This window comes from Corvus brachyrhynchos, unplaced genomic scaffold, assembly GCF_000691975.1.
Source record: "Corvus brachyrhynchos isolate BGI_N302 unplaced genomic scaffold, ASM69197v1 scaffold66, whole genome shotgun sequence".
Lineage (NCBI taxonomy): Eukaryota > Metazoa > Chordata > Aves > Passeriformes > Corvidae > Corvus > Corvus brachyrhynchos.
The window spans coordinates 188,181-206,863 of NW_008238440.1; the positions used below are offsets into that span (position 1 = coordinate 188,181).

Here is an 18,683-nt window from a genome sequence, read left to right on the forward strand (position 1 = left end):
CAGAGGTAATATACGGGTATCTAATTTCTCTTCTGCCCCTGGTAAGTACCTGCGGCGGGGATTAAGACCTGCAGGAGACTCGGCAAAGCGTTCCTGCTTGTCCTGCTTCTGCTGCATGGGAGGAATGGCTGTGGGTGATTGCTGATTTGCTGCTGGGAGTGCTCAGGGATGCGACCACGCTCGGGGCTGGCTGAGGCGTTGTCTCACACGGGCTCTTTGATGTGGTTTCCTGCCTGATTTCCTCCCTGCCTGGCGGTTTGTGGTGGTGTGAAGAGAGAAACCTTCGCTTTCGCAGGTTCTGATCGAAACAGCGCATCCAGCCAGGGTGTGCTCCTCTGGTTTTTTTGTGTCTGCTGGCTGCTTCGTGTATGAAGTGCAGCAGGGGAGCAGAAGGGGACAGTCCGTCTCTTGGGGGGAAGGTAGCAGCACACGGGGTTTATGTGGATTTTAAGGGTCAGAGCCTTAGGACACCTCCTGGGCTCTGAGGCTCAAAGCTCATTTCCATAACTGTGGGGAGAAAGGGGATGTTTGGGCTTTCCTGAGGTGGCTCTCACTGAACCCTGGGCCTGTGCCATGTATGAAGTAAAACAGGGACTCCCTTCTCTTCTGTCATGTGGGAGCAGTGTGGCACCAGCAGTGTCACTCAAGCATGTGACTGCAATTAGAGTCTAAAAATAAAGTATTTGCTGAAAGCCTCTGTTCTTTTCATGCTTGTATTCAGGTGATTTATTGCTGGCTTTCTGCTCACCTGTGGCTACAAGGCTCTAGTTTTAATGCAGCGGGAGAAAGGTGATGGGAAATGTTCTGGCTGTTCCTTAGAGCTGTCAAAGCTGGCTCTCTGCTAAGAGGAGTTGCTTGCGTGGAGGAAGAACGCTGTGATCCAGCACAGTGCCGTTTTGTGCTGCATTTTGCTAATGCTCTGCGCTGATGCAGTCAGTGCCTCTGAGGGAATGGCCAGGATAACGCCCCTTTTCCAGCAGGGAAGCGAGCGGGGTTTTTCCACTTAAAACCTTATCCTCAGCATGATCATAAAGTCAGTAGAGTCCTACGTAAAGCTGTCCCAGAAACACGGAGTTAATCACTCCCTTCTGTAGCAGGTTCCTCTGCTTTTGAAACCAGCTACATTTTCAGGCGTTGGTGTTGCTTTTATCAGGAGGATGGTGCTTGTGGTATGTGGAGTGCTGGGTCAGGGATGGATTTCAGGGAGAGATTTTTGGCTCGTGGAGTACTTTGCTGTTTCTTGGGGGCCCTTGGGCACCTTCCTCAGCTGAGACTGCTGATAGAAAGCAGTCAAAGGAGACCCAGCTCTCACCGATCTGGAGAGGCTGACTTGCTGCTATTACTTGGTCTGCCTTTCCTTCTTCTTCCTTGTCTCCTTTGTCTTTTGTAAATTTATAAAGCACTAAATAGAATTGTACAGACTTTCAAGTATTCCTTTCCTGTCTGAGCCATGAAATAAATCCTCAACGTCAGCAACTGTAAAATAAAAGTGCACCCAAGCTTACAATATTAATTACTTGGCATAAAGCTGCTGAATAAAACAAGGAACAAAACTGGTAAGTTTGATGTAGAAAATTCTTCATACTGACGTCTGTGGAAGTTTTAAATGGGCTTTCAAGTGGACATTTTAGCTTTGTTTAGAGTTATAAGGGGTGAAGTGTAAATTTCCTTTGTCCTGAATATGTAAATTAGGTGATCAGTAGAGTTTGAGAGTAGGCGAGGACAGAATGTTTGTAATGACATCCTGAGTTACTCAGGTAGTCATGTCCTGAGTTAGTACAGGAAGTAGCAGTAAGTATAATTAATTAGTTCTAACAGGTAAATATGTAAATACTTCTTTACAGTTAAGGCATTAAAGATGCAACAGGCCAGATCAGTTGAACATTTTAAGTTTCTTGGGCTAGATAGGTAGAAGATTATGACGGTGTGAAGAAAGACAGGAATTCTCAAGTGGAGACTGTCAGGTGCAGCCTGAAACCTGTGTGTTTCAGGTGGATTCTGTAGGATGTGCTGTGGTCAGCAGCAGAAGCCAGTGCCGGGGTAAGGAAGCTCACACAAAGGTAGAGGAGAAATCAAGGAGTGAAAAGATACATATGAAAAAATCCCCTGGTTGTATGATGCAAGATAGACTTACTTGTGTGTTCCCTAAGATAGGAGGTGGGTTGGTGGGATGGATCTTTGGTCCATCGCAGGTAAGTGTTGCTCCTGTTGCCTTCCTTGCCCTCCAGGAAGTCCTACTGCCTGCTTTTGGGGGAATGTATCTCCTCTAAATTATTACACAACAGGAGTAGCTAATGCAGCTCAGTTTTCCTGTGGTGAGGAATGCTTGAGCAGTGCAAATAGCTGAGCTTAGAAGACTAATGAAGTTTACCCTTTCTCAGCAATAACTTAAACTCTGAGGATTTCCAGCTGGCAAGAGAAGCAATTAAGTATCTGGGCATTGGCATAATGAACTGAATTAATTGAAATTAATCTTGGTGCAGTCATTGGCTACTCTAAATGAGGCAGTAATATATGAGAAGTACTAAACCTCACAGTCTGTAGCAAGCTTAATGTTTATAAAAAATATTCTGTTACTCATAGTGGTGTAAAACTTGTACTCTCTTGTTCCTGATACCCGTTTGGAGTGTTACGAAATGGCTGCAGATCTGTTCTTCATGTCACAGCCCTTCCTGGCTGAATCTGTGGGCATCTGAAAGCACTTAAATTGGCATTTTGGTGCTGAAGCTTGTTAATCAATCTAATACTGAGTGAAATAAGGGAGCAAAGGTACCTTTGGGGGCACAGAGGGACCTCTGTAAGCAGAGTCTTACCAGTGCTCTTCCTGACAGACTGAAAATACTAAGTTAATGCTTCATTTCTTATCCTTCTGTGAATAAATTAGTGGTAAGAAAGAATAAGGTCAAGACACCTGTGTTGCTGGACTTTGTTGGAGCGAGTCCAGAGGAGGACCCGGAGCTGCTCCCAGGGCTGGAGCCCCTCTGCTCTGGAGCCAGGCTGAGAGAGCTGGGGCTGCTCCCCTGGAGAGGAGAAGGATCTGGGGGACCTTAAAGCCCCTTCCAGGGCCTAAAGGGGCTCCGGGAGAGCTGGAGAGGGGTTTGGGACAAGGGATGGCTTCCCATTGCCAGAGGGCAGTGTTAGTTTAGATACTGGGAAGGAATTGCTCCCTGGGAGGGTGGGCAGGCCCTGGCACAGGGTGCCCAGAGCAGCTGGGGCTGCCCCTGGATCCCTGGCAGTGCCCAAGGCCAGGCTGGACACTGGGGCTTGGAGCAGCCTGGGACAGTGGAAGGTGTCCCTGCCCGTGGCAAGGGGTGGAACTGGAGGAGCTTTAAGGTTCCTTCCAAATTAAACTGTTTTGGGATTCTATAACTCTGTTTAAGAATGCATTGATTTTTTGCACCAGTGTCCTGGGGGCTTTAGAGTAATTTGCTTAGAATACCTTTTTAATGGTAGAATTGCTGGAAATATCTTATGCCAGCTGAAACAGAGACTTTAAAAATCTCTCATGTAGTAAAACAAAGGCAACCACATAAATCATAGTCAAGAGGGGAGAAACCTGTTTTATAGCTATAGATGTGTCAGGTGCAACTTAACCTAATGTAGGGGAGAAAAGATGAAAAACTCTAGGTATTATCCATGTGAGATTATTTTTATTTTTAGAGCTCTGCTGTGTTTATATATTGTGGGGTAGAACAAGATGATCTTTAAGGTCCTTTTCAACCCAAAACATTTTGTGGTTCTATGGTTTTTTAAAATTCTTTGTGAGAGGTGACACACTCAAGAGACTACCCTTGGGATTGCTGTGCTGAGGGATTTTTCCTAAGACTTCAAGACACATTGATCTGGGAGTGGTGTCTTGAAAGAACACTGAGTTCTCTCCGATGGCTTTTGGTTGCACACTGGGATTTTTCCATGGACACTGGGGAAGGAAGGGATCAGATCCTGGGGGCACAGCCCCATACCCCACTGTGGTGAGCTCTGTTTGGAGATGAAAGCAGCATCTCCTGGATTAAGAAATACCAGACTTATAGCTCACAAGGATATTGGGGTAATGTCAGGATGCCACAGCATGTGTCATTAGTCTGACTGCCTTTGTGAAGTTCTTGCCACAAATTTGCCAATTTATGTCAGTGTTGAGTATGTGAGAGATGAGGAGGGAAGCAAAGTAGTAGAGAGTTCTGTGAGTAGGGTGATACCCTGAAAAATTGGGTTGTGGTTCTTCATAATCTCTGGTGAGTTTCTTATTAAAGTTTCAGGTAACTATTTTAGATGCTGAATAGGGTTGAGCTGAGGGTGAGACAGAGCTCCTTGCTGAAAGTTCTCCTGATCCCTGGAGGTAGCCTGTTCTTATGAGTGTCATGTCCAAACTTGCTTTTGCATTACAGCTTGAGAGCCCCGAAGTCTTAAGTGGCTTTTAAACCTCACTGGGATATCTCCAGATGTTTACATACAGGGAGAACGGCAGCTCTTAGTCAACTGCAGAACACATGTGTCAGGCAAGATTCCTCCCTCCTGCTTCTGGTTTCGTGGCAGCATCTTTGCTGACTCCTGAGTGCCCAGCTTGTTGTTAGATCTCTTACATTTCCTTCTGAGACTGAACAGCAACTGATAGCTGAGTACTTTGCTACTGTCTTCAGGATTAGAATAGCTGAGCACTGTTATCTCTGGCACAAAGCTCTCTGATTTTTTCATGCTGTTCTGCTTCTGTCATTCAAAGAAGAAAAATACTTTCAAGTGGGGGGGTGTGATTCATTGGAAGACCTGCAACTTGGAGTGTTGTGCCAATGCCTAGTGTGAGTCCCAGGATCCTTCCTGGATTATATCCTATGGTTGCATGCCTTTGGCTCTCTTAAATAATGATTCCCTAAGAGAGAATTTATCATTGCAGGCCTCTGGTAGCTTGGTGTTTTTGGGGAGGGTAAGGAACCTAATCTTACACTTGATTGTTGGCTTTCTCCAAGGATTCAAAGGAGATACTGCTAAGTGGGTGGGAAATAGTCTTTGTTTCAAATTCAGTTCACTGGAGGGAAAAACAGTCTGAAGAGATCAGAACGGTTGAAGCATGGCAGTAGGATTCAGGATCCAGGGCAGGCACACTCTGCGGAGAGAGACTGGTGGCTGGTCTTGGCACACAGTGAAGGGAGGCTTTGTATTTTCATTTCCCTTTTGTGCAGAAGCTGCAGCACCAGGAATTCCATTGGAAAGTCAGCCTCGTCAAAGAGCGGAGGGGAGAGTCTTCACTTGCTGAGTTAAGTCCAGCAGGGTCCATATTTCTGGAGCTAGGGGCTTTTTTTTCCCCAGCCATACTCTGACATCTGCACTCAAAGACTTTTTTTGTGTGGGCTGAGTGTGGAAGTTGCAGGTGTTGGAAGCCAAGAATTTCAGCACAGGGTGGTAAAATACACAGAGGAGAAGGGGCACGTAGAGTGCTGCTCCTTCAGTGGTTATTTCAGTGAGTAGTTTGGCCAGTGGCCTGGAGGTGAGGAAGAGCTGTTTAAAATCTTGCTTGAGAAGTAGCCTACAGGCTCTGCCTTTCTCCTCAGAGCTCATTTTCCTGAATGCTGGGATGGTGATCTGACTGTGGAGCAGAGTTAATTACCTGGATAAAGCAGAGGGAGGAAAAAGCCGACTGTATTTAAACAGCCTCCATCTCTATCACTGGAGCAACTGACTTGACAGCCTGATGGATTGAAGGAATGCGTGGGATGTGCTGAAAATGTTTGATTTTTCAATTTCATCTATCCCTTCCCTGGTCTGCTAGCTGTCAGTCAAGCATTACAGGAGCAAATCTTTCCTGATACAGCTATTCTTCAGCATGTTTCATATGGAATAGCTTAGTTGTGGAGATAAGCCATTGATTTCCTATCGCTTTTCTATCCCCTTTTCCCAAGAGACTTCCTGAGAGCTACTTAAGGTGGGTGTCCTGCCTGCACAAGGGCTTTCCATGTCAGTGCTGCTGGTGTAGCCTCAGCTGGTAACTGCATATTCCAGCCTATTGCACAGCTCCTCAAGGATGTGCCAGTGCTGATTGAACTTTCAGGAAAGGCTTCAGCAGAGGTGCCAGTGTGGACTTCATGCTCCAAGAGAGATCAGCTGCCAGACTGTTCCAGGGAAATAATTTCCCTATCTTAAGATTCTTGTGGAGGACCCAGGTTTGGATCCTGTCCCTGAAAGTTTGGTTCAGTGGGGGTCTTAAAGATGGTACTTTGCTGTAGGACTTGCAAACATATGTTGGCAAATTGAGATTCAGAGTCTTTTCAGAATGGAAAGTGCATAAAACTCCATTCTTATGTGAAAAGGCAGGATTAATACTGCTCTTCTCTGACCACTTGTATATTTTATTACATCAGACCCCTGTAATGGAGCTGTGTTCTGTCCCACTGTGGACTAGAAACCTCTGAACCCCTATCTGAGCTGATCCCTTCCAGCCCAAACCATTCCATAAATCATAAAGTGCTTTCTTCCCACCGGTACTGTGGAAGGTGTGCAGTTATTTAGCCCATTCCCATCTGTCTTGTTCTGCGACTGTCAGTGAATTATTGGATGCTGATAAGGAGAGAGTTGTCTTTTATTCTGGTAGCATTTAATTGAGGCAGCACCTGCCCTCATTTCTCCTTCTTGGGAGCTGATGTGCTGAGATTGCTGCAAGCTGTGGATGGTGTTCCTGCCCATGGCAGGCGTTTGGAATGAGAGGATCTTTAAGGCCCCTTCCAACCCATGATTCTGTGATTTCTGGGGAGACAGACACAGACTCTCTTCTGTTAATATTAAATACCACATCTGTGTTTTCCAGGAAACTGGTAGGATGAAGTATGTGTAGCCTTTTGTTTAGAGCTTGGGAGACTTCAAAAATCTTGGTTTGTTTTTGTTTTTCTCCCAAGGCAGCCCTTTTAAAACAAACTCACACAGCTGTAAATGACTACGTTCATAGTTCCAGGCAGTACCAAAGTGGCCAAGGAGCAGCACCTGTGTGTAAGCTCCATACCCTGTGATTAGTCCAAAACAAACCACCAGGAATGCAAAGCAAAGGCAGATTTGCTTAAATTATGGGCAGGCTGGAATGTTTCCCTGAGCTCTGTTTGAGTCCTTTAGAAAGAGAAATAATTTTGTCAAACCGTTGGCTTTGCTGCTTGTGACATGTTAACGGATCCTCAGAGATTGTAATTTCACTGATGTTAATGGGGTCTGAGCTCTGTCTGATTCTAAACTGCTTTACAAGTAAAGCATGGGAAAGCCAGAGCATTGTTTGGCTTAGGGATTTATCCTGCTTTTTATTTAATCATCCCATTGCCAGTTGCAGTTCTGCGAGTTGCTCCTGACTCTCACTTGAAGTGTTGAGTCTTGGTCTATGAATGGAGTTGCCTGAAGATCTTTGTATTTGAACAGCAAGGGAAAAGGGGTCCTGTGCTCTGCCAGAGTTTTATTTTCACCTTGAGGATAAACAACTCCAGTTTTGTTGTCACAAATCTTGCAGCACTGGTGTTTAGAAGAGTCATTGGTGGAAGAAGGGGATAAAACAGCCTGTCAGCTGCTGGAGATAGAAAATAAATCAGCTGAGCTGAAACAAAAAGGTTGTTAGTCCTGAGTCCTGCAGTGCTGATGGTAAAACACATTTCTGTCACTTTGTATATCTTTTTGAGGAAGCAGAGGTGGAATTTAGTGCTAGAGGAGGTATGATATGCCCTTCTCCCAGTGTTTCTTGCATGTCTGGTTTTTGGGAGAGGATGTGATAATTCACTGAGTGATTTGGACTGAGAAAACTTACTGTGACCATTAGTCTGGGTTTTGGTGTGGGGTGGAAATTGGATTACAACAGGGGAATGCACACTGTGTTCCAAGGGGGCTTTTGCTTTGCAGCCCTCCCCACTGAACTGTAGCCAGTGTTTCACTCGGGTAGAGCCTGGCAGGACCATTTTGTTGCAGCCTTAGCACCACTCAGTCACTTCCTAAACAGGTGCTTTCTTTCTTGGGACAGGGCCTACGCAGAAGACTCGTCCTCCTCCGTCAGACACGGCCCGAGGGCAGAGCCGGGGGAGAAGGGGAAGCACGAGGAGGAGGAGCAGGGGAGCAGCGGCAGCCAGGGCAGGCGGGCAGTGACATCGTCGGGCGATGAGGAGGTGCCGCCGGAAGCGAAGAAGAAGAAGCGCTCTGGGTTCCGGGACCGCAAGGTACCAAACTTGGGCATCTTGCAAGAGAGAAAACTTGCTCTGTACCTGTCTTTATTTTCTAAGAGACCTCACTGTTTTGGGAACCTACTTTCTTGGCATGTTGCCATGAGTTTCTGTGGGTTGAAACTTCTGTGTTTGGGAAGCACAATATGCTGATCCTCTGAAATGGAGACCTCTTCTCCCACCTCCGCTTGGATGTCCAAGATAACCAAGGCTCCTGCTCTGATGGCTGTTAGGATGGTGCATGCAAAGCAGGGAGTTGGTGCCAAAGCTTTTAAACCATCTGGGACATTCAGCATGTGTGTCTCGGAGTCCATCTCTTTGCCTGTGAATATACACAGTGCATGTAGGAAGCAGTAGAGGATGAATGTGGAAGGGAGGGTTATAGGAAAGGTGTACTTTAATTCTTCATTTTATTATTCTGTGCAAATGTAGTTGTTGAAATACAGCCTCAGTCCCTCTTCATGGTTAGTCCTGGCTCTCTCTTGATGCTTCTGGCTATTTCATTTTGAGATCAAACACATTTTAAAGAGGAGGAAAACCTGAGTAATAAACTCTATTGTTAGCTTGTGACCTGCCTTCACTCTTGGGCAATTCCAGGAGCCCTGTGCTCCTCAGAACTGACAACTGGTTTGGCACTGTCTGAAACCACTGTTATTAAAGGATGTCCTGTAACTGGGAGCTGGCAGACAGCAGTATTTTATTTTTTAAGCCCATCTGGATGTCAGTTTTATTGGTCTGTGTGGGATGATGTAATATTGTTGCAGCACCAAAGAGGAGAAAGGAACTGTGCAGAACATCTACTCCCATTTTGTTAAGATTTGCTTCTGATAATTATTTTTAAGCCTGTATTCTGGAGGTTGCATCTCATTACCTGTTAAATTGTGGATGGTCATATATAGTGGCTTAACAGCTTCTCATGAAAAATTAAGAGCTGTTTCCTTTGAAGCTGCTGAATTATGTCAGTTCCTGGTCAGAGTAGATTACACAACTTGAGATTTCAAATGCCTCGTGGTATTTGGGGCTCCAAACTCTCTCCTGTTGTGACATGTTGGTGGCAGCTCAGTGAAGTTACATAGTAAGATACTGAGCTGAAATATTCAGAATCATCCAGGAATGTGGGTTCTTGGAAGCTGCTACTTTTCATGGCAACTGGGTGTCAGGTGCTCTGACAACTCCAGCTCTTGCCAGTTCCACTCAAGAAAAGCAGGTTATTGGTTTTTTCCAGTGTCAGCAGATGGAGGCAGGTTGCAAAGAGCAAACCACAGTCCACTTCCATCCACACTCTTATTTTTGAATACAGTGAGTGTAAAGATTGATTTTTGTCTGACGTGGCTGCTGGCTGGGGAAGCCAGAGGAAGTTTCTTTAGAGGCAAGGACTGTTGTTCCAGTTGTTAGAGATGTGCCTGTGTTGAACAGCTCTTTCCTTCCCTAACTAGGCAGGGAGGAATATAGCCATAATTTCCAAATAAGACACAAGCCAGGTGTGCCCAAAAGACGGGAATAGTGTGTGGCCTGGATCCCTTCTCATCCCAGTCCGCCTTCCTCCGAGAGCAGGAACTCAGGAGCAGCGATTTCCTTGGGAACAGCCCTGTTCAAGACAGCCCTCATCATCTTTGTGCCAGCACAAGCCTTTTCTCTGCAGCCCCGAGATAGAATGTACCTTGTGTGGCCTGAATGCCAATGTTGCAAAGCGCCAATAAAGGCAGGATGTGCCAGCTACTCTCCCAGGTGCCTGCTCCGTGTTTGAGCGGCTCTGCTGTGGGCTCGGTGTTTGATCAGCAGCTGCTGTGGTGAGTCACCTCGGGAGCTGTGTTTGAATGTGGCCAGCTCAGATGGCAGGGGAAGGTGTGCCCCTGCTCCTGGCTCGAAATCAGGGCTGCTCCCAGGATGTGCTGCTCCCCTAATTGTGTCACACCTTGGGGATTCTTGACTCTTCTGCGTGTGTAAGAAAACCCCAACAAACATCACCACCCACAGTAAAAACTCTTCCCATAATGAATTGAAAATAGCGTGGGATTTTCCTTGTGAAAAAATTAAGCCTAATTGGAAGTGTTTAACACTTGTTTGTTATCCTAATGTTGCTCTTAATTAAGTTGATGATTAGCGGTGAAGCAATAAGTTAAGTTTGACATTGCTGTTTTGGATAGTGATGCAGTGAGAGGGAAGCTGAAACACAAACCACTCTCAGGTGTTGGGATTGTGTGTGGCTGGTTCCCAAGCACGTGTTGTCTGAGCGTTGTGTAGGTCTTGGATGTGTAGGGCAGGAAAGGAAAAAATTACTTGTGTGCCTGCATAGTTTGAAGGCTAATGAGCTGTAATACATGATGGGGGGGCGGGCTGATGGGTTAATTAACTTGCTAAAAGTGTTGGCATGCAGCAGCAGGGCTGACTTAGCGAGATGTACTGGCAGTGTTTGGGTCCTGCAGGTATCTTGCCTTGGGATGTTTGTTGTGCCGAGCTTTCATTTGGGTGTGTGTCACAGGAGGAAGCACAAAGAAAATGAGTCCTAATTAATTTATCCTATTAAGATGTGTGCTGTTGCATGGTCAGGGAGGCCCTGGAAGTGCCTTGAGATGTTAATTTAGAGCTTTATTTTCATGTCTGCATAGGATTTAGGGTTTTTTTCTTTTAACCTGAGGCTTAGCATAAACATTGACAGTCTCAACAGCATCTTCATTCTTGTAGAGCAACAGGGATTACTTGCTTGTCTTTCTCCTCTAGTACATGCTCTACTAATAAATGCAAAAAAGGGATTTTCCCCTTTGGGTCATATCATCTTTCTGGAGGTGCCTGATTATGCGAGGCTGCAGTTCTTGGGGGCACAGTGAGAATTTTGGCTGGTCTTCCTTGCATCGAGGACTGGTGTGTACTGGGGAAAGGTGAGAGGTCAGGAGAGGAGACTCTTGCCTGGCCTGATTTTCTGTGCAGGTTGCTTTGAAGCAGTGCAAAACCCCTCACAAGTGGTGGTTGTCTGCACCCAAATGCGTGGGCTCTTATCTCCACATCTGGGTAGGGACCAGGGCACCCACTTGATGTTTAGCACCCAGACTTGAATAAGTGAGTTTTTTGCCATTTGCAGCATTTTGGCTGCTCCCTTCTTGACCTGGCTTCGTGTTGCACCCAGCCTTGCAGACAGAGGGATGGGCTGTAACATTTGTCAGTTTTTTCCAGCTGATTAGCTCATTAGCAAGAATGATGTAATTGAGTTCAGCTGCAGGCAAAAGGGAAGAAGTGTGGCTGCATTTGCTCCGTTCTTGTAGGGAAGCTTGTGGAAGAAGGGAGATTTCAGTTGTGATGAAAGCAGCCTGTGAGATGCTAAAAAGCAGTTTAAATTCTACTTTTTTGGTCTAGCTTGTGCATTTTTGTGCTGTAAGCTGAGACAGGAAATGTGGTTTTGAACCCATGTTGTTAGTAAGCTGTTGTTGCTTTGGAAGTAGTACTCTAGATGCTCTAAACATGAGGAGAAAAGCACCTGACAGCAACAAGACTGACAGTAGCATCTTAGCAGGGCCTTAAAATGGATACAGAGGGAAGAGCCATTGTGGATACGAAGTCAAGTGGGATGAAGTGAAACATGGTTTTACTGGCAGAAACGTCAGGACTCCTGTCTCTGGTGCAGCAGTGGGGTTGTTGAGTTGTGCCTAGCTGGGTTGAGGGAAAGCCTTCGATAGTGCCTTGCAACAAACTTTTCCACGGGCTTGGAAAATTTGGCTAGTGAGTTTTTTTTAGCTAGAAAGCAGGCTGTGTTGAGGGGTTGCCATGGATGGAGGATGCTGGTCATGGTCTGTGGTGTCTGCTCTTGGCTCCAGTCTGGGGTTTCATACTGTCCTTCGGTTTGTCTTGCTTGAAGGTAAAAATACTGAGCTGCTTCTGGCTGATTAAGCTGGGTGGGGTGTTATTCATGAGATCAGGTCAGGCAGGAGGGAGATGTGGGCCTGTACCCACGAGTGGAAAGATCACTTTGGCATAAGGAGCTGCCTCCTGCCAGGTGGGAGCAGTAGACAAAGCCAGAAAGAGGTGGGAAAGTGGGTATCATCTTTTGCTGGGACTTGGAGCTTGGCAATAAAGCAATTGCCTGCATTCCAATGCCCTTATCTGTGGAGAACCTTGTGAACTGAAGCAGTAAAAGCGGGATTAGGTTTGTTGATTAGAGGTGCAAAGGGCATAGGGACAAAAACTTTCTCCTGAAGGAGGGAGGGAGGGAACTGCCTGTAGTGGTTGATGCGAGGACATGTGAATTAAGGAAAAGCTGTGGTGGTGCAGAGACAAGGGGAGAGAATGCTTTAGGTATTGTCATTCTAGATAATGTCATCTGTGGTTGCATTGCTGGAGGTCTGAGCTGGGGCAGATAAAGAGGAGACTGGCTTGCTTTACCAAAGCCTGGCTTGGGGGATTCAAAGCATTTGGCTTGTTTTATGCCAGAAATAAGAAAAACTAGAAGAGGGTGTTTTCTGTCTGATAAACATCAGGCTGAGGAAGTTGTTTGACTTTAAGGACAAGGCTGAACCAGGACCGAAGCCAGGAGTGATCTGCAGCTGCCTTGGCAGTAGCCTTGATCTTGCTTGTTCTCTTGCAGTACATCATCAGTTGGGCTTTTTCCCTCCTGGGGCTCTGGGCCAGCTGCAGGTTTCAAGTACATTATGGATTGTTGAACATGGCATATAATGCAGGAATGAAAAGCTGAAGTAAGGAGGAAAGTTTTCCATGCTAATACATGATGAAGTGTAGGTGTCTGTGCCTTTTTCCACCCTTGTGGCCTTGTGTTGTGATTTTGTTTAGAAAAGCTTTCTATTGTCTTTGATTAATTCCGGATGTGTGAGGGGAAACTGATTCTAGGTACAAAAAAAATCACTGCTGGCAGAGTTAGGAAGAAGCAGATTGGTGGGGAGGACTGAGTTTCTGGGGAATTCTGCCAATGCGATAGAAAAGAGGAAAAAATGATCTTGGGTGACTGAGCAACCAGCTGTGGTGCCAAGTGATTTTTTTTCCAGGACTCTGCTTGAAAGTAAAGGTTTCTCCCAGCTTTCCAAGACTTTTTTCTTTTACTTCATATATTAATCACAAGTCAAACCCTTCAACGCTGTGGTTAAAATGTTGGGCTGCTTTAGATTCATAAATGTGATGCCAGTGCTTTTTCTTATGCTCATGTTTTTAAAGCACCTTCAGGGATTTTGTGAATTTGTTTTTCTTCTGCCACCATGAAGAGTCTAAATTTATTCATAATAAACATTTTTAGTGTTTGTTCTTAATCCTAGGACATTAGCAGCTGATATGTCCAATTTTCATGGTTGTTCAAAGGGTTTTTGAAAGGAATAATGCCAAAAGGGTCCAGAGTTGTGTTGTTGCATGCAACTTGTCCTGTGGCAAATCTCTTTGAGGACTTGAGTCACTGTGGGGCAGGAACAGTGCCCATCTAATGCTGGCTAAATCTCATTTCCAGGTGATGGAATACGAGAACAGGATCAGAGCCTACTCCACGCCAGACAAAATCTTCAGATACTTTGCCACGCTGAAGGTCATCAACGAGCACGGCGAGTCCGAGGTTTTCATGACCCCGCAGGATTTCGTGAGATCCATCACCCCCAACGAGAAACAGCCAGAGAGTGAGTGGTGTGTGGGTGGTGGTCAGGGGAACTGGTACTCCCCAGTCTCTGCTACCTGGTCTTTAAACTTCCCAGCTCTCATTGCCAGGGCTAGAAAGCATCTCCTGAAGCTCTCCTGCTCCAAGCCCAAAATTAGCCTGAGCCCTTTCATGTTTCCGAAATGCTGATGCAATGTAGCAGATCTGGCTGGTGTGAGCCCTTGAAGAGCAGATGGGATGCCTTTCTCCTATATTTAATAGGGAAAAATTACCTTTTACTGGAACACTTCCCAAACCTACAAAAGGAGGTTGCTTTGGCAAGGAGAACCTCAGCAGTAAAGGTTAGTCTCAATGATCTTAGAGGCCTTTTCCAACCTAAAGGGGTTGAGGCAGTCCTGTGTCAGGGTAGGGCTCATCTCTGCCATCTTCAAATTCCCTGTGGATTAAAGACAAACACATCACTTGTGATAGCTGGGGGGTTTGGCAATCAACAAGTGGGAGAGTGACACCTTGCTCTTGTCTGGAAAGCTGTGTCCTGAATATTTGGTGTTGGTGGGGTGTCAGGAGGTTTTTGTCTGTGTTCCATTTTGGAGGAGATTCATATTTCTTGGTCTCCCACGTTGCATCTCAAAGAACGAAAAAGTCTTTTGTCAAATTAAAACTCCCCTTGTCTCTGCAGACATTAATGAAGAACTCCAGCCCCCAAATGTTAGCTTTTTGAGTGTGGGGTTTATGTCCAAATTGTGAAACTGTTTTGATATCTTAGATGACAGCTGCTAAATAAATACTGTGTACCCTTGCGCTTAGAAAATAACAATATGAAGCGTGTGCAGGAGGGAAGAAAAAAATAATCCTGGCATTAGTGTTTGAAGCATGTAGGTGAATTGATATTTAGGTTTCCATCAAGGCCTGGAAATGGCTGTAGTTTCCATGTGAATTAATGGCTGTAGGTTACCATCCTGTCTATCTGCAACTTCTTGAACTGCTACTTGGAAAAGCAGTAGCACCTGTCTGGAAGCTTAAAAAACATCCTGTGTTTCATTTCAACACATCTGACTCCTTTTTTAGTTCTTCCACGTGCTTGGTGCATTTTGAGGTGTGTAAAGAAAATAGGTGGAAGAGGCTCAGCCAACACCTCCTTCAGAGACAAGCAGAGGGGACTAATGGGAAATAATAACTCATCAGTCTTAGCCACTCACTTCCCACTGTATTCCCATGGTTATCCTGGCTGTTGAAATGGCCCCGTGAAGCCAGTCACTGCCTTTAAGTGCCTGCAAATGCTGCCAGTCAGTGACACACAGCAGCTTGTAAGGGAAGAAAGTGGCCTTAGGTGCTCTTGGCAAATGGAATGGGATGGAAACTGAGCTTGGGCTGCCCATCAGCAGGCAGAGCAGGAAGGTAGGCATCTCAGATTTTGAGTTGAAAAATCTGTCTTCAGAACTCTTACTGTTGTGGATTTACTTCTAGATGGAGCTGCTCTAGGGTGGTGGTTCCTTATGAGCTCTGTACATCATCACAATCACAGTAAATGGGGTTTTTTAATACATAGTGAACAGTAGAAGACTAAAACACTTATTGCTACAATGAAGTCAAACCAGCCATAAATTTGTTCTCCAATGTTTTTAAAGCTGGTAGGAAAAAACAAAAGAAAGATGGGTCTGGTTTTCAGATCAGAAATTGAAAACAAAGAGTGCTACCTGCTGGCCAGATGAGTTCTGTGCTTCACACCCTGCTGGTGCTTTTGACTCATAGGATAATTTAGGTTACAGGTTAGTTGGGAAATGCTGGGGCTGCTTTTTCCATGAGTCACGACTTGGGTGTGCCCTCCACTGGGGCTGGAGCATCCTGCCTTCATCCCAAGGTGTTCCTTGGGGTTGTGATGTAGCCTGGTGTGCTCCTGGGAAACCTCTTTGAGGTAATCCTTCAGTGTGCTCAAGCTGCAGTTCGTAATTTCAGGGAGTAACTTCTTGTAAATGCCTCTGCTGTTTTATGGAGAGAAAACACTGTGGAATATAAGTGATCTGGAGTAATGAGGTAGCTGAGTCCCTGCTGTATTTAAACTGCTCATCTACTGTGAGGTATCATGTGCCTGATTCATTTTTATGGATTACGTAGGGGAAAGTTTGATTTATTGTCAATAAAGTCAGCTTAATTCTAGCCTGTGTTTTGCTAGCTTGGGGAAAATGAATGCCAATTCCTCAGTTCCTGTAGATTGCTTTCTCTGGTTCAGTCAAACTTCCTGCCACAGCATTCCCAAGTAGGCAAAGCTGTGCTTAAGGAATGACGTGCGCTTGCTGAGCTTGGAATGGTTTGTCAGAAGAAGCCAAAGAATGGCATTAAACTTGAAAGCCGCTTTAAAAAAATAATTTCTTTCTGTGCTATCTGGGAAGTTCAAGTGCCAGGAGAAGCGTGGGTGGTGATTTCTGCTCCCTGCAGTCCTGTATTATTTTTTTTTCCTCCCACATCCTCTTGTACCTGAGAGATAAGTTTGCTCTAAGAGTGGATGGACAGGGATGGATGGCTGTTTCCTACCTGGTGCTTCCTTGGTACCCTGGTCTCAAACCTGCTGAAAATACACTGAAAACCCTCTGGTGCGAAGTGCAAGGGTTCCCTCCATTTCCCTGAGATTTTCTGGGTCCATTCTGCACTGATTGTTTTCCTGGGGAAAGTGAGTATTTTGGAGCATCCTGGACTAAGAAGGAGCTGTGTCATGTTCAGCCAGTATCAGTTTTCTTATGGCCTTTGCAATAAGGATTGAAAGAAGTAAAAAATACTTCTTGTATCTCATCCCAGCATGCTGTAATTGAAGGCAGGTTGTCTCCAAACCAGTCCTGCTCTTCCATCCCTGTATTAACCTCGCTGGTTATCCCAGACTCCTGCCATAGGAAAAATGCATTTCAAGTTTCACCACATAATGAGCAGCAACTCAGATATCTGAGCCCTTGGAAGGTTTTTTGTTTGAGTGTAAGAAACCCCAAACATGCTGCTGAGTGCAGCCAGAAGCAGCAGCTGTGCCCCTGCAGGCTCTGTGCACGGGATGGTGATGGAGGAGAGGAGCCGTGAAGGACGGAGCTGATTCCTGGTGGCTGGATCCGAGTGTACAGCTTGCTTCTCCTGTTAGAAATGGTTTGTTTTCCGTGTCTGAACTTCATGAGAAGCTGAGCACAAGCTGGCTTCTGGAGTGGATTATTTGTCATTTTGATTAAAGTTTAGAAATACGGATCTGATCTCCTGTAGAACCAGCCAGGAGCTGTGACAAGCACTCATGTGATGGAGAGGGGAGAACTCCCTGGGCTGGTACAGATCCCTAAAGTTACACAAAGTGTTCAGCTGGGATATTTAAGACCTAGTAGGAAGCCAGAGATTCTGGGATTCCAGTCCTTCAGGGAGAAGTCGTCAGGAAAAGGATGCCAGTGAGAGGTAACTCAGAGGTACAAGCTGGGGTTCTTTTTTTTTGTGGAATTTTTGTGGAAATATGTAATTCCTAGGCAAGAATCGTCTTTGAGCCTGTCATGCCTGACATGAGACCCCAGGAAAAGAGCCAAGGAGGAGCGAGAGGTGCATTTATATGTATGCTTATGTGCTGAAAGTCAAATAAGTGAGGGCTTCCCATACAGGTGACAGGTTGGTGTGGCTGATCAGGTGTGTTAGGAAGGCATGTCTCACAGTGAGACTGACTGGCTTGTTGGAGCAGGAGGAGCTAGATGAGAACAAGTCCCGTGGTCCTTCATTCCTGGAACAAAACAGTCCTGCACTTGAACACAAGCCCGAGGCTGTTGTCCCCTGAGAAATCTCAGGCAGCTCATTGTTTGCTTGCAGGTTACATTTTAGATTCAGAGGGGGAATACTCTGAATACAGCAATCAGAAGCTGGATTACAGCTCTGGAGGGGACAAGTTGCATTTTCTCCTGCAATAATATGCCTGTGGCATATCACAAGCACAGTTAGCAGGCTCTTCAGTCTTCATAATTAGCCCTTTTATTCATCTGCTGGCAAAAAAAAGAGTCCATGTTATATATTAAGCAGTGGGGGAAAAAGCAGATCATGAGTGAATGTTACCCAAATAACGTGAAAAATCTGACAAGGATATCAAGACTGGAAGGAATTGAAAAGGTTTTTCCATCAGTGGGAAGCTGCTGGTATCCCAGAGGAAATCATGATGGTTTCTAATTGATTTCAACCGTGTTCTTGGTGTAATATAATTGTCCTTCTCCTGGAAGCTTGTGTTTTAAATGGTTTTTAGAACTGCTGTCTATAACCTGCTGCCTATGGATTTATTTTTACAAGATAACATGAAGAGCTTAGTGATTGTCTAGATATTTATCAAGTGTGGTAATTAGCTGGCTTTGAGAAAATCTATGGAAAGTATGTTTTTGTTAATCAATAGGAACATAATAAACATTTGATTTTAGATTTGGCTATTGCTGAACAAGACTAAGAACAAGTTATTCTGTGTTTTTTCCTTTACATAATTCAATCCTTCTCCATGAAAACATCCTCCCCAGCCCAAAATGAGGGAAGTAAATGCAGGGAGTACGGTTCTGCTGTTGAACACCCTCTTTTCCCCATTGTGGCAGGCAGTGAGTGTTAAGTAATTTTTGCTTTATATTGAATCATTTTTATTTTTAGAGTGCTGTGAAAGTACCATCACATGAATAAAAGTGGCAGCCTGTATCCCTGGTATTGGTGAGCAAATGGTGTCAGTCTACTCTGAAATAACATTTCTCGTGGTGCTCTGTGCTTAGGTGCTCCGTGGCAGTGCTGCTGTTCATTTCAGGCCCCTGATAGGTGGTATCAGAAATTGTAGGAGTAATAAACAGTGGTAGTTAAACTTTCCAGGGAAGCTGATTTGGAAATCATTGCAGGTGACTGAATGCTGCTGGCAGTGAGTGGCTGGGGCTGAGGCCTTGGCTGCAGGAGCAAAAGGCGGG

At 45.3% G+C, this 18,683-nt stretch overlaps 1 protein-coding gene across 2 annotated transcripts in view; it reads left to right on the forward strand.

Moving 5' to 3' along the window:
* MICU1 (mitochondrial calcium uptake 1) overlaps positions 1 to 18,683 on the forward strand; it is an 84,704-nt gene that overhangs the window by 11,174 nt on the left and 54,847 nt on the right. The window contains exons 4-5 of one of the 2 annotated variants that reach the window (XM_017736559.1): positions 7,921 to 8,168; positions 13,612 to 13,774. In XM_017736559.1, the coding sequence (XP_017592048.1) occupies positions 7,921 to 8,168; positions 13,612 to 13,774 (411 nt within the window). Of the gene's footprint in view, positions 1 to 7,920; positions 8,169 to 13,611; positions 13,775 to 18,683 lie in introns of those variants that run through there. The other variant, XM_017736558.1, reaches the window with a different exon arrangement.